We start from the raw sequence: 16626 nt of genomic DNA, 5'->3' as shown, positions 1-16626 counted from the left end.
CACCGAAAGTAAATGTGCCAGAGCTGGAAGCCACTCATACAGAGGAATAGTTTTTAAAATACATACACAAAATCCTGTTATCGCATGACACTGAATGAAACACTGCAAGCATGACTAAAAATTACACTTTGCAACTTCATAATATCATTCTCGGTCCATTTAAGTGTAAAACTTCTCTGAAATATATTTTGCAGTGAGTTGCAGCCTTGGTCACTTCTATAGCAGGTTGTCCAGAGAATCTCACGCTGCAGCCAAACAGGGGCCTCAAATCAAGCATCTGAATTCAGTGAGTTACAAAACCTTCTCAAACATGTATCAGGCAGTTTGTATCAGGTGAATCTTTTTTTTTTTTTTTTTTGGTTACTACAGGGTGACGGTTACAAAAATAACAGTCTCTTAAGCACCATACCATTCAAGCCTTTGCATCACAAATTCATCCCAGGCTCATAACTCTTCTCATCTGAGGAGTATGTTCCCCAGACTTTGCAAAGCTCTCTTTAGCAAAAGACAGAGATGATGTATTAACTATAGTGAGCTGGAACATTTCAGTGCAGTTTGTACGGATCCCTACCCAGTGTGACACTGCTGACTTTTTCTGGCTGAGAAATGGAACAAGAATAGCAGGCATTGCAGCCAGTCACAACCTGAAATAGACTGGCACGTGAGATAACACTTAAGTGTTTCCAACATTTATAAGATACATCCCAGTTTTAAACCACAATGCTTACTGAAAGAATTAAGATGGTCACCTCTGAAGATCTTTATTTTTTGTATTCTATAAATGATAAGTGCATAAAAGCTTATGATACAGATGTACAGGCCTATGTCCCAGTAATATTCAGCCCTTTCAAAGTCTTTCTTTTCTGAATTGCGTGCCCATTATTTCAAAACCATACTGGAGAATGTATTCCTAGCTCTGTCATCCTTGGGACAAGACACCTCCTTCTTCCCAAAAGAGTGCAATTATGTTTGTAAACATCTTTCCAAGGAACACCCATTTTTTATATCCAAACTGAAGCTTTTTCAAAGATGATGACAAATAATTATTCCTAAGAACCTTCCTTTTCAGAAACGTGCTGTTATGTTAAATCTTTGCACACTCACTGATCTATACAGGTACCTAAGTTTGTACACAAAAAGTGTTTATGTGCCCAAGTTGCACAGAAATTACATGCAATATTTGGGTTGTTTAGATTTCTTTCTCAGCTGTTAGCTCAACATGTGTCCATCTAGGTATTTTTAACATTTATCACTGCTCATGGCTCTTGCCTTCTGTACCATGGTAGCAGGAAAACAAATTCCAGAGACACAATCTGGCTTTTATAAAAGTTTTGGAGAGCTCCAACATGACTTTAACACTTCCTCCCAGTCAGGACTGAAGTCATGTATTCAGTGAAAGGTAGGGGTGTAAAACACACGTGGATGATTTCTGCTCTCAGTTCTGTCAACTGCATAACTTTCAGAGATACAAAAATTCAAGGGGAAGAAAGGTCAAAAACAAGGGAAAGATTCCATACCTTTTACGTAGGCCATCTTAGAATAATTCTTGACAAATAACAGGTGCTGGAAAATTACTATTCCTGGTTTAAACCAGACAATGTACAACAGCACATACCCTGATTGTGGCTGTGGGGCTGGAAAATTACCTTTTCAAATCGTTCACTTTCTACTCCCTAAGCTGGCCTCCACTGTAGGATAACATATGGAGGACACCGCTCTTCCCATTGCCCCCAGTTGCACGTCCCTCCAAAACGGTTGGTTATGTGCGTTCAGGAAACGAGGTGTTCAGGTACAGTAAAGTCTCCGCAGCTTTCCAAAGCATTGTATGCAATCAGATGCGGGAGGAGCGAAAAGGAATGGTTACAAGGTAAGCAGTAGTGAATATGCAACTCTGCATAATGATGCTTCCATGCTATTTATCTGTCTCTCTATTATTTACATATCTCGGCAATTTCTCTACCATGAGGAATACATCATTAAGTAGAGCTACTCCTCCTTCTTGGCCAACAGAGGACTCTTTGATGGGAAGAGGAGGGTTCTGTCTTCTGTGAACATATGGACATTTTACTGAACAGCCAAAGCACTTGATTATGAAGGAGTTAGAAACTAGCAACCAGTGTCTACATTTTGCTAGATGGACACAAAAGCATGCACACAGCATTCGTTGGCCATCTGACAGTCGATTTCTCTTCCTGCTCATTTGCTTTCTGAAGAGACTGAATCTGTGTCACACTGGTGGTCCATACTGGCTACTGTCTTCTTGAGACTCTTTTCAGCAACTTAACTGCTGCCCTGACATATTTTAGAATAATGGCAAATTATTTAATTGCAGATTCCCAGTGCAGTGCTGAAAAACAGTGGTATGTGTTGGGGGGGGTCCTTTTTTTTCCTTTGTACAGAGTATATCAGATAACAGTGCTTTCACCTTGCCCTTGGACAGAATAAGATTATGTAAATATTTAGCACTGAAAAATAAACGGCAATGTCAAATTAACAAATTGTTGTACTACAGTGGCACTGGAAGAAGCCCAAGTTCCATCTATCCATCTGCAGCACCGGCAGCAGGGAAAACAGACTTTCAGGGCTATCTGGGCAACAGCACAGGGAATCCACAGTGTTAAATATACAATACAGGTTGATGTCTCAGCAAGACACCATGATACCAGCGTTGTTTTTCCAGCAGTCTTTAGTCTTTACTCTCTGCTTTGGTGGCTTTAGTTTGAGAATTACAAAAAGAGCAGGGTGGAGGAAAGAGGGAATAATCCAAGTGTCAGGGAGTCTTAACCGTGCTTAAACAAACAAACAAAAAACAGAACAAAAAAAAACTTCAAAGCAAAAACAGGTTACTAGACCTTGAACCACAGCTGTTACCAGAACTATTACAAGCCTGTCAAGTAGCAATTAGACTACTTTGCAAGAATATTACAAGAACATCTTCACTTCTGAGAAGGATCTGAAAAGGGGAAATCAGAGAAAACTTCTAGCTTATGGAGTACTCTCTACTGCATTCAGTTACTTATTTCCTGTTTATTTCCCACTTGAAAAATCACATCCCAGAAACATAATGTAATTTTAAAAAACTTGCATTTATGACCATTCCATTTAAAATGTTTTCTTGAGGGGAAAAAAAAAAAACAGGACAAAAAAAAAAAAACAAATGGAATGCTGTAAACAGATTTAAGTCAGCCACAAAAAACACTCTGACAGATGTTAGCATCTGTGAACATGGATCTTTCATGACAGTCCTTTCCAATCTGGGCCCTTTTCAAATTAAAAAAAAAAAAAAAAGTGGAAGCCTTAAGTGTGCTTTACAAAATTTAAGCTAAGCTTTCCATCACAGAAGGGTGGCTTTTCAATATGGTCTACCTACTTGAAACGCTCCTTGCAGCACTTGATGCTCAACTTTTAGTTGTGCACGCTGCCAGACAGGTTAACACGCTGCCTACACCTGTGTTAAGATAAACAGCAAAGATTAGATGAAGAGAGGAAAAAGGAAATCCAACTTTGAAACGAGTTACTTTGCCAATAAGGCAGTTTTAAACAGAATTACATAGGAACAGACTACATAGAAACTTGCAACAACTTGCTAGAGCATATAATGAATCCCAGCAACTGACTGCAATGTTTCCACTCAAAAAGAGAAATGTTACTTTCCCCACACTTCTGTTTCTTTCAGCCACTCAAACAAATGCTTGGCTCTTCTACATATTTTGCTCCCCAAGGGTCCTGCTTGCACAGTAGCTGGCCTTTCTGTTTCTGTAAGATCTGGCAAATTGAAAACAAAATATAGAGTAAAACCGAAAGAACTATTGATGGGTCGTGGATAGAAGCTGTTTACATTATTTTTTAAACTAAATGCATTGTCTTTCTTTTGTTCTTGGAATAGAAACTGATTGTAGGCTAGAGCGCTAGCATTCAGGTGGGAAGTAGGTCAAAACATATGCCAAGAGAAGCAAGTGGAAAATTTCTTTACTCACCCACAAAGATTTTAAAATCTGGATTCACAGCTATAGCTAGCATTGTTTTATTTTAGAAGTGCTTAGCTTTTCCTTCTTACTAGACAACACCCTTTTCTGTCCAGCTTCCTAACCCAAACCTTGTGAGTGCTCTGACCAGTCTGACTGCCTCCTAGTCCTAAAAATGCATCTATTTTAGTTTCACCAACTATCACACAATGATCCCTGTCCTTTAAGGAATAAAACTGACCAGCTCTATTTTTTACTGAACTCACGTGGCCCACTCAAAACAAACAGATACTGGCTAAGAGCAAAATCCAAATTATACACTGCTTTATCCCAGGAACACAAAGTACAAGGCCGACACGGTGAGTCAGACACCTCAACGCCAGAAAGCTCCTCAGGTTGACAGGATTCTCCCTGGGATTCGTTGTACGCAGTCAGGCCTTTCTCAGAAAGTCAAAATAATCGGGTTTAGACAAATATGTGTTGTATCATTTGGAAAAGTATCTCTCTCATCAGAAGGGAAAAAGGCAGCAAAAAGTATGCCAGGAATGCTGGAAAGGGGCAGACAGTCACAGCAAGTCATATTTTCTCTCCCCCTCCCTCCCCCCAAAGTCCTTAAGCATGAAAAGTCCATTTGCGAGAACAGCTAATTACTGGGGGGGAAGGCAAATGATTCAACAATAACATGGGGAATGTGAGAACAATTTAAGTATGACAGAAGGCAGAGAACTTTTCAGTCTCTGTAATGGTTTCCCAGTGTCCTATGAAAATGCTGAGATACTTCAGCTGAACAGACTTAAAGTCTTACCACAGTAGTTATTTAATGTCTGACTTAAAGGCTTACCCCTTTTGTCCATCACTAAAAGGCAGTATCCTACATATTTATCTTTACGAACAACAACAGCTAGATATGTATAAGGCACTACCAGAATTTCTGCTTTACCCATTTGAGTTTTAAGCAATTCAGCAAATCAGTTTAAACACCAAAAACATAAGTTTCTCCCACAATTTGCCAGACTCTTTCTAGAAACACCACTTTCCCTATTCTACATTTCATTTCATGCCTCTGTTCATCTGTTTTCAATTCTTCCTGTAGCAACAATTTCTAAGTTACAGTGGAGTGCTACAAGAGAAGATATACAATAAAACAGCCTACAATGCAAGTCAAGTAACTACTCATCCACCTTGATATTTAATTAGAAACTGTTGTTTACAAAACAATGAACTATCTAATCCATCTGGCCTTGTAAAATACAAACGCTGCTTTCATGGCAGTTCTACTTTATAAAAAGAATCTCAGGAAGAAGAAAAAGAAGGTTTTCTTTACAAAAGAATGGGCCATCAGTTGGTTCAAAGGACTGCCAGAGGGCGTTGGACCCTTTAGCTCACTATCAGGTGACAGACAGACATTTTTGATAGAGGAGAAAGGTCTCGTGGATGCTTATCAGCCATGAAAACAGCAGCTGATAAAGCAAGTGAGGTGTTCTCCACTCTTCACTCTTTTAAAGAAGTGTTCGTTCTCCACCTTTCAAAAAAGGAAGGGGGTTGATTCCTCTCTTCAGGGTACATGGATCCAAGACAAGTCTGATAGCTGTGAATGACAGCCACCAAGCTCCTCTTTGAACTAGAACACCTACGAAATTTGAGGATCTTCCAAGAGGCCAGTTCAACAACTACACGTGGGAATACCCAGCTACAGCATGAACTCATAAGCAAGGAGTCTCATTTTTATTTTATTTCAAATTCAAGCTTGACATAAGTGCAATCTGAGATTTCTGTTTTGTTTAACCCCATTCCTGTGAAGGGTGTGGACTCAGGCAGGTTAACTACCTGAAACCGTGTGAGCAAGTTAAGTATATTTTTCATTGGAAGTTGAAAAGCAATTATGGAGCTCTATCATTGGAGCTGTGCTAGAATTGACCGGCATCAAAAAATCAGCTCAAATAAAAGACTCTCAACTGCCCTGACTTTTGATCACATGTAGCCCTCCGGAAGAAAATCTGCACAGAGGAAGGTTGTCCTCAAAATCACAGATTGATGTGGGGCTGATCAAGTTCTTTGCTTCTCACTTTTTTGTTTGGTTTTAGTATGTGCAGTAGCAAGAATGAATTAAATATAAAGCAATGACTTCACACAACAAGATGTACCTTTCTAAAAGGTACAAGATTACTTTCTAAAAATAATGCAAGTTAAGCACAATATATTATACGTAAACGAGCTTTTACAAAATATTAGGATCAAAGCTGTTGACAATTACATTTCTGTGAGTGATGACTGAATATGTATTTTAGGAGAGAGCAATCTTTCTAAATTCCTCCTGGAATGAGGAATGAGTGCTGTAAATTATACAGTGGCTTACAAGGTAGCAAGAATTTGGGAGAATTCCAGTATTTCAAAAAACCAAGAAGGACCTGCAAGAATGGTACTATCATCAGCAGGGTAGCTTAGAGGAACTGAAATTCTTCAAAGCTTTGAAGAACTTCTTCAACACCTATTCCTAACTACATCTGGTGAGTTTTCAATGGGATCTTTTAAACTAATTGTGTATCTCCATTCAGGTCCTAAACTCTGCAGGTAGAGAGATCTCTTAATGCCCTGAAAGACTGTACTTAGCAGCTTAACATAAGCTCTGCCACTCTAGCTTGCTTTAATAAACTTCCTCAGTTAAAACAAAATTGAATGCATCTGTCTTATAGAATTTTAACCCATCAGAAACCAAAAGTTAGTGCAAAACCTGAAGGAAGGAAATTAAATAATAGACACAGCAATCTTAGATACAGTTGCTGAGAAAAGCTTGGAAATCAGTCTTGTCTGAAACCTTGAGGATCGTAAAAGGAAGTTTGGTACTGAGCAGAAGGGAAAACTGTGCCTGGCATATCTTTTGTACTGAAGAAAACAAGGGCCCATTTTTGATTACCTACACTGAAAGGGGATCAGCATCAGGACACAAATATTGAAATAGAAGACACTAAGAACATTGGTCTAAAGCTGTGTGCTCTGTGGGTTTTCCGTATAAGATTTCCGCATTGGTGTTAATGTTTTGACACCAGATCACATTTTACTACAGAGCAGTTGACCTGCTGTGACCTCCAGATTTCCAGAAGTCACCAGGAGTATTTTTCTGTGGCTTCACAATGGCAGTTTGCACATGTGCACCTATGTTTCTCCAGCGACATCTGTGAAAAATCCCCATTTTAAAAAAGCCTTTCATTTTACCATCTCTTCCTATATCTCTCTTCTGTTCCAAAAGACCACTCTAGGAGCATAATTTACAGTAGGGCACACAGGAGACTGAAATAGGTAAAATAGAAGTGGTTGATGTAACAGTTATTCTGTGAATCTCAAGAAAGAATATAGGATGTCCATGATCATCACTGGTTCTCATTAATTCATTTTCAATCTTCCTTTCATCTGTTGATGCAACCCATGAACTACGGACAGATCCTTCCCTCCTCTGGGCGGCATTACTTCTATTTCATGCTACACCTATTAAAAGCATGCCTCGTGACTGTCGAGAAACCTGCACCTTGCTGAATGTGCACACTCCTGAAAGCTGAGGACTATGACTGACAATTCAAAACTCTCTCCTCTTTGGTTTCTCACACTTTACAGGCTTACTAGGAAAGCTCCCATGCATCTTATTACTTACCTAACATTTAGTGGATCTGGATTTATGATGGGTGTTGCACAGACAGGTTTGTTTCCTTGAATCTGGCTTCTGAAACCTTCTCTTGCAGGCAAACAGTACACTCTTTGGATAACGACTCGTACCTGCACTTCTCTCCATCCCACTGCTCCTTGGCTTTCCACCATTTCAAGCAGAGAATCATTAACAGCACTCAGTGCTACGGGATGCTCTTTGGAATCACAGTTTTTGTGGATTTGTGGAGCACAAGCAACCTGGTGAAGGCAAACCCATTAACAGAAATGTTTAGTGGGATGTTGAAATTTTGTAGTGCTAGAAAGTACAAACATGAAAAATCACTGCAAGAAGTGAAAAATCAGTTTCAAAATACTTACCGCACATTACCTAACTTACAGAAGACCAATGGCCCATATTTATTATGGATTTTTAATAAACACTCAAAAGAGTTCAGCACACAGCGCTCTCCTGTGTTTAACTGGTACTCTGGACTGAACTAAGTAAATCCATGAGAGAGCAGGATGACAGCAGGAGGAAAATAGAACTGATACCGGTATTTACAATTCTTCCCCTTGAACTGAGTTTCATTTTTACTTCAACGTTCTGTTTCTTCCTTTTCTAATGCAGGGGTAAAATCTGTCTTAATGCTTACTGACTTTCACATTAATGTGAAAATGAACCGGTGTCTACTTTTGCAGGACAGGAATTTAGTCCTCAGACCTAGTAAATTCAATGTAAAATGTTTCAATTAAAAAAACAGATGACTAATGAAAAGTATAAAACCTTAATCTAAAGGTGTAAACCTTAGTCTATTCTTTAGCTACTTCCCAAACATATTTCTTAAATAAAATCATCCAAACTTCCAAAATACATCTTATTAATAAAAATATGCAACATTTTACCTCAGTTTAAATTAGTAGTTTAATTAATTTTCATTTTAAAATAAATCTTTCTTTTTTTGGAAAAAAAAATCATACGGAAGTATAGCCTAACATTTTCTATATATAGGCTCCTTCCCAGCACAAGCCAAACTTCTATTTTCAAACTGAAACCTCTTTTTTTTTTTTTAAGCTGGTTGCAATGAAATGTTTTTAAAGTACTACAAACTTTACTATAAGTACTACCTACCAGTAGAGAAGCAAATTTACAGTATTTATAAGAAAATGCTGGTGTGATGATACAGTTTGTCTATGAAGCACTTGCAACAAAACTTGACTACTGAGTTTTAAGTTAGATGGTTTTGTTAGGAAGTATTAGGGGAACAAAGAAATTGTTCTGGTTTCCACATACCATAGTAGAAGCTTTTTACCAGGTAGAGTTTTAGCAAGAAATTAGATTAGGATTTGCTTTATAGAACTTTTTAATTCCCAGGCCTTTAAGTAGAATTATATTTAAGGCAAATACAAAATACTGACACTCAGAGATGTTCATCAAACTCTTGGAGCCAAACTTCTCACATGTTAAGAATGAGTTTTGGGTGCACAAGAAGAAAAAACTTTAAGTAAGTCTTCCTTTCTGAAATTGCTATCATAAACTGTCAGAAAGCCAAATCCCTTGAAATACACCTCAGCTTGTACAACAGCTAGAGACATGTAGAGTCAGTAGTTATTTGGATACAAACGAAATCACAACAGGAAAGAAAACAAATTGCAGAGGGGCTGGAAAGGAGGATACTGTCACCAACTGATGTGTGAAATAAAGGAGAGGACTGGCAAGGAAATGAGTTAAGAAACATGAGTGGAAAAGGGAGTATTTATTAAAAATAATATCTTAGTAGCTATTATCTTAACAGGAAATTGATTTTATTTCAAATAATGCTTGGCTACTCAGCCATAAAGAATAAAAGAAAAATAAATGAAAAAAACAAGCTACAATCACTGTTTAACACAGTAGTGAGACTTCAGCAAAATAACCTCTCAGCAGTTCAGCATTTGGATGGGCCAGAAGCATCTGCTATGAAAATATTATTAAAACAAACACCACATATTATTCAGCCCTGGCTAAATGAAAGCGGAAACTGAACAGGTCAGTAATTTAGGATTTTTGTTTTTGTTAGGATTTCCAACCATCTGCTCACCGACTCTTACACAAAGCACTAAACTGTGAACCAAATGAACCTTACCTGGTTATCTGGAGATTCCTGGGGTTGCTCATTATCAAGGTCATCTAGTTTGAACGTTTGTGCCAAAGATACAATATTCTTCCTAATAAGCATCTTTGTAGGAGCCTGTGTCTTCTTGCTTGTTTCTAAGTGTTCACTGAGTAGCACCTTTTGACTGAAATATGTATTCATGATAATAGGAACATCTGAATTCTTGAGAAGTAGTTTTTGCCTGGAAAAAAATATATAATCAGCATCAAATCCATTGCAAGTTAAGCTACAGATAAACACACTAGTTTAAGATATGTGGAGTATTTCTCTCCCCTTTGTTCTGCAGTTATCACTAAAACACAAAGTGCGTTATCCAACCGGCAAATAAGCCACCTCATAGATACATTTAGCCGGGATCGGTCCTATCAGCCCAGGCAGGGCTCCGTGCCCTGCTGCATCTAGCCACAGCGTACACCTGGAGCAGGCTGGGCTGACAAGCCCCCCGAACCCCACCTGGCTTCACTCAAACACTGCGCGGTATCTCAGCGGTGTCACTGCAGAAGCGAGAGCACCAAGGACGCCTGTCTACGGTTTCTGAGCTAAAGGAAGGTGATTCCTCCTGTTCTGGAGGAGCTCAGAGAGCTGAACCCAGCCTGGCCCCTTCAGAGCGGGATGTCCCTTCGCTCAGTGCCTCCCATGGAGCAGAATCCATGCTCACCGCAGCCAGTGCGGAGCCCTTCCTTCCTGTTTCCCCTTTCTTTTCTAAAAGCAAACTCTTATGTTTTTCCTGAGAAGTGCTGCATATGATTTTGCCTCTCCGTTTACTTCCTGAATGTTTGTAGCTGTCACAAACTTGCTCTCCAAGACCGAGTTTTGGTTGCTAGCGCCAACGTCAATTCACAAATAGCTTCGCATGCGGCAACTTCTTGCCTGGCAGATTAAGGTAACGGTTGCAGAATTTCTAAGCACACAATAAGTTAATGCCTAGGCACATCTTGATGTTGCTGATACTGTTTCATATGCTGGTATCACAATCATATTTAGAAATACACCTCTTATACTCACAGGATACAAATCTTCTGAAGTCAGCTAACAAAAACAATCAGTAATCTCGTTTTCTAAAGACCATCAAAAGAGAAACAAAATTCACTTAGTGAGTTTATTGCAGGCTGTGTTTTTCTACTATTAGATTTGTATCACTTGGGAGTAAAACAAGGCCTCCTGCCTTGGCAGCAAAGCCGAGCTGACCTGAGTTCAGAAGTTACCTCAGGTCTTCAGTCTCCAGACCACTGAACTGTTGCAATATGGAGATGGAGCACGCTCTCACATCCATGACATTACTTGTCAAAATGCAACCAGACTAATTAAAAGAAAAACACACCCTCGAAAATACTTATTTCTGATCTCAGTCCGTACAAGATCTCAACCAAATGTTGCAATGTGGTCCGCTTTATAACAGAGCCCTTTATTCTCTCCAGAGAGGATAGGATAGCTACATGGAAATTAATGCATACATATTTTCAATGGCATAGGAAGAGTAGCAACAAGTTATTAAATATAATCCCCATTTTTTAATAATGAAGAAAATAATGCAATAAGATGATCTCTGCCTTTTAGAAAAAACAGTACACAGTTTATTCCTTTTAAAGGAGGCTTTCAACTTAAAAAGTATGAATCATACGTACAAATTACAGAAAAGATTTATTGCTTCTATTTGTGAACACTTAACGGAAGTTATGATTTGGAATAGAAAATCCATGAAAAGTTACAGCACAAAGCTGTGCACTGAACCTCATCACAATGCCTTACTACCATTTGGGAACTCTGAAGACATAAGCAGACAGTAGTTTGCCCTTCATGGCCATTCAGTCAGTCCCGAGACTCCAGGTGAATTTGTTAACAAGGGTCCCAGTTCAGAAGAGTATGCCAGTAGTTCACAAGGCTGCCAAACGGATGCTGGCTGGTGATCTTCTGCATTGCAGGATTTACACTAAGGGGTGTGCTCAGTCAGCACACCAAGGCATCTCTGACCTTAGGAGATTTTTATGTCCAAGCTGTCACGATTCCCTTTTTTCTTAAGAACAAAAATGTATATAAAGTTTGCTACAGATCTCAAACCAGTTTTGTCTGTCTCTACATGCAGATATGGCATGAAAATTTTAGCACCTACTTTCTGGAGACGTCTGTATTCAGACCCAAAGTAAACAGGAAATCTCTCTGAACACGAGTCTGTTACGTCACTAATGCCAAAAGAATGTTTGCTTGATCTAAATCATCTCATTCTCTAAAAAAATACTGACGCTAGCAGCAAATCATTCACAGGAACTCTGAGGTTTATGGTTTTATTTTTATTTTCCTGCTGCAGATATGTGATGAGACTTTATTTATTCATTTGTTTTTAAAGCAGGCAGGTTTTTACTGATACTCAAATTACGTGTACCATGGTTTTGCTATGCCTATGCATTCAGTGCCTCGATTACTTTTATAACTATTAAGAACTTTCTCTCTTTCGTTTTCATCATATCTGCACATGTGTAATACCATGAATTAATGGCTAGTCAGCATTTCCATGAAGAAAAAAAGAGACATAAGTATACTTTCAGGAGAGGCTCTTCATTTCTTGCCTGTAATTTTAGTTCACTAAAACCAGTTCCCGTAATGGATCGTTTCTTTTAGACCTGCATACCTGTCCACTGACTTAGTAGTAGCTCTTCAGCTAGGTCAGGGGAATGATCACTGCAGTCTACTTGAATTTTCCCTATTTTTCAATGGGCAGATTCCTCCCAGGAGGAAATGAAAGGGACCAGCAATAAATAGAAATGATAACCAATTGAAATAAAAGAAAGAAAAGAAGTTAATGAAAAAAGAATGTAATAAGGTCACTATTTTGTATACAGGTGTATGGCTAAATGGAAGTATTTCAGCCTGGTGTAGTGGGAGGTGTCCCTGCCCGTGGCAGGGTGGTTGGAACTGGATGGCCTTTAAGGTCCCTTCCAACCCAAACCATCCTAAGATTCTGCAATATTCTACCCCAAGATCAGCAACTACAGGCATGTCATTTTCTATGTGCCTAAGCCAACCGAACATATTCCAAGTCTTGGAAACAAAAAAAAAAATACATTTCTACGAGAACCTGCTCTATGGAAACTGTGGTAAGATACAAAAAAAACTTAATAAGGCAAATATGTTTTAAAAGTCATTACAACACACACCAATTTAAATACTGTGAAATGAACACTGCTTTATACTTTTCACTGTGGAGATACATTTCATCTAAAATAACATAAGGTAGAAAATATAGGAGGCAAGCATACCATAATAAACACATAGGAATGCTTAGGTTGTGTGGAATGCCTGGTGGAGTACCCCTCGACTAAAGAAAGCAGCTTGGTCTTAGAGATACTGATCTCAAGATTTCTTGACCCTGAAATGACTGAGACCCCAGCCACTGAAGATGGACATTACCAGCTTCAGCCCTTAGATATTGGGCCACATGCATTAATTTAATGAAAGCTCCTTCCTTTTCTAGGAATTCTTCCTAGTATTGCTCAGCTCAAACAAACTCTGTGGGACGGGAATTTTGATTATCATCATTACAGAAAACTCTGCATTGCCGCTGTATATTGCCCACGACCCTCTCTTTACCACAAAGGCAGCCATGTTAGAAACACACACACACACGTGTGCCCCAGTTCTCTCTGTTCGATCGGAAGATATAGACTAAGGCGAAGAAAGCCAATCCATCTGAAAGAGTTGGGGAAAAAAAATCACTTCCACAAACCACCACCACGGTCCTGAGCTGCACGTGTCGCCCCCGTGCCTGAGACGCCACAACTGATCGCCCCAACCTCCTGCGCCTGTCCCAGCTGCAGGTTCTGCACAACCAGGCGTAGCCCAGCTTCCACACCGGTGGATTCACGTGTGCGGAGCAAACAAAACTATCTGCTGTGTTGAAAGAGGGAAAAAATCCCCCCCAAATACAGAGATTTAAAGATGGCTTTAGGAGTTTTCTTGTACACTCTGTAGGACCCTCTTCACAGATAAAGTGTTACATGGGCACTTCAAGCCTTCTGTGACCGCTCTTCTTCTCCATCTGCTTCCCTATAAAAGCTTATTTTCAGAGAATAAGAAAGAGACATCATCTCATTAATCAAATTACACAGAAACAATAGAAAGAAAATGAAGTTCACTACAGGCTTAAAAAAACTTCCCTTGTCCTCTCTGATTTTTTCTTGCTCAGCACAGCATATTTAAATGTTGAATTGGTCATCCACTTCCTTAATAACTGCCTTTAGAGGAAAGGTCACTTGTAATGACCTGAAGTAGAGACTGTGAACTTTTTACACTACAGGACATTTTTTTTCCTGGTATGCAGACAATCAACAATTGCCGTAACTGGTCACATGCTAGAGTAACATGAGGCAATAATGTTATTTTTTGTCTTGCAGCAGCAGCTTCTCTCTCCAAGGATGTAGCTTGCTTTTTTTGTTTTTTTTTTGCTCTTCCTCCCTCCTGTGATGAAATGGCTATCTGGCAGAGTGGGCGCAGGAGATCTGCTTGCCCACTGCTCCGTTCATCGTAGTCTACCATGATTTCAGACACAAAACACTGCAGCAACCTACGGCAAGAAAAAGTTTCAACGTGAGACGGGGTCCTAATCCCGCTGTCAGAAAGTCAGAAGGCTTGCAGTGCGGTTTGCCCTGCGCAGCCCGCTGTGCTCGCTTTCCATCCACGCGCACAGGCGGCGAGAAGCTCTGAATCTATGGCAGCAGTTAACTAACAAACCACAAACTTCCGCTCGGTTGTGCTGACATCAAACAATGATGCTGGTTCGTGAACTTGAGATGACTTTGGATCACTTTAAATTAGAGAACGCTTTTTTGTTTGCTCTCTCTGGGCATTTTATTGGGCTTTTTTTTTCCCTTTCTTTTACAAAGTGCAAAATGCTTAATGCATTTTTTGAAGAGCACAGTGTATTAGTTGAAAACTCTCAACACTTCAACGACCTACAGCATGCACTGTAATTATGAAACGGACTAATGTCAAGTCTCAGAACAATGACCTCTGAGTAAATAAGACTGAACCTCCATCAAGCAGAAGAGCAGTCATATGCGTAGGGTAAGAGCATGTCAGAACCTCACGCTGGTACCCAGAAGCACAAGGAGTCTTCCTCTACATGCATACCATACAGGGCCCACCCCTGATTTCCTAGGAATCATTTATTTTGTCCAATATGGAGGAAGTTGTTCATGCTGCCTCTCACTTGGAGTTGAGTGCAGTTTTTTTTTGCGGTGTTTTACCTGTGAAAAATTTTAACATGCCCAAGAAATGGCTGAACCCTCAAATAAAAATAATTAAGAAAAAAAAGTCACAAGTCCAGACTGATCTCTGTCCACCTACCATCCGAGGACAATAGCTATCTTCCTATTAGGCAGTTCAAATCAAAATGCTGTTTGGAACTGGTCTGTCTTCTGCCAAGCCTAGAGATCACCCAAACAGAGAACTAGCTAGTTAACAAAAACCTCAACATGACCAACATCCATGAGTCTCTCTTCATCCAAGTGTGAGTAATCTCACCACTCATGTGAGTCTCTATCAGCGTCATTTATCATCACTTGAACAATCTGTACAAGTGCTATGTGGGCTCACACTTTCAAAAGCAAAATTTCTTCCCTTCTCTCAATCTCAAAGGCAGAGAACAAAGATCAGCTGGTATGTCTTTCTTTCAAATTATCTCACTCAAAACAACAATTTCTGTGGGACACAATAACTTAAGATTGAGTGTTCTATTTTCTCCATGAAAAAAAAGTATTAACCACTGAGACCAATGTCCAGAGTCACTTATGTCAAATACACAATTCTCAACCTTGTCGGGTTTCCAAGGAAGTGCAAGCTTCAGCACCTCAGAATAGCAGATCTGCAGAAGATATATGAAGAAAAAGCCATTCAATCTATGTCTAAAATGCCTACTTTTAGAACATGTTGCATTTTATTTGTGAATTGCTAGATATTTGTTTCCTTTCCTCATTGGAAACAAATTCTATTAGAGGTCTCATTCCATGAATACAACACAGAGAGAAAAGGCTACATAGATATTCAGTGTATGTATTTTGTTATTTACTACCATTTTACTATCAATTTACAACCATTTGTCAATCAACTTTAACTGAAAAGCAAAATCTAAGGAAATTAGTACAACAACATAAGTAATAGGGGAAAAAAATCTCTATTGTACTCTAAGTTCCTTCTGCAAAACATCGTATTTTGCAGCAAAATTATTTGTAAACCTAAGAAATCACTCCAGTGAGAAATTAGAGTACACAAAGCCAAGATTTTTATCACTGTATCATTTTAATAATTTCCAAGTAATCATATAAACTAACCACTGGCTTGCCATAGTACTGCTGTCTTTTGAAATGTGACACCCTGCAACATGAAATAAGTTGTATGGAAATTTTCATATTTCAGAAGAGCTCTGCTATAAAAAGTTTGTGGTTAGCATTATGCGCTCTTACATCACGCAGCCAGCGCTTTCACCTCTGCAGGGAGGTGCACCCGGTGCCTCCTGAGGAAGATGTGCAGGTCTTGAGATGCAGGAAAGCACAGAGGGATATCAAAGCTAATCTCATCCAGCTCCAGGAAATTAGTGTAATTAGTCCAGACATTAGCAAGACTGGAAAGTAGGGAAGTTTCTCAAAGCTCTCCAGCCACTTGCTTTGGCTGTGAAAAAAAGCACCTGAAATTTCCAGAATTCTGGATAACAATTTATCAAGACAAAAGTTAACCTTTGGCACCAACAAACAAAATTCCACTCATGGGCTGCACAAAAACAATCTCTTGAGTTCATTGGGCCAATACTTTTGAAAGAATTTGCTAAAATCGATTTCAGTTGTGATGCTGAGACTTTTTAAATACCTTGTGCACGAGTC

At 39.2% G+C, this 16626-nt stretch overlaps 1 protein-coding gene across 6 annotated transcripts in view; it reads right to left on the bottom strand.

Moving 5' to 3' along the window:
• Positions 1-16626, bottom strand: part of SPIDR (scaffold protein involved in DNA repair) — a 203068-nt gene that overhangs the window by 60099 nt on the left and 126343 nt on the right. For all 6 annotated transcript variants that reach the window (XR_010829669.1, XM_066992950.1, XM_066992951.1 and 3 more), the window contains 2 exons: positions 9728-9938; positions 7612-7862 (listed from right to left, as the gene is read on the bottom strand). Coding sequence is in view for 5 of the 6 variants with exons in the window: in XM_066992950.1 (XP_066849051.1) it covers positions 7612-7862; positions 9728-9938 (462 nt within the window). In the remaining variant the exon portion in view is untranslated. The remainder of the gene's footprint in view (positions 1-7611; positions 7863-9727; positions 9939-16626) is intronic.

Source organism: Anser cygnoides, chromosome 2 (genome assembly GCF_040182565.1).
Source record: "Anser cygnoides isolate HZ-2024a breed goose chromosome 2, Taihu_goose_T2T_genome, whole genome shotgun sequence".
Taxonomy (NCBI): Eukaryota; Metazoa; Chordata; class Aves; order Anseriformes; family Anatidae; genus Anser; species Anser cygnoides.
This window is presented reverse-complemented; position numbering and strand designations above follow the sequence as displayed.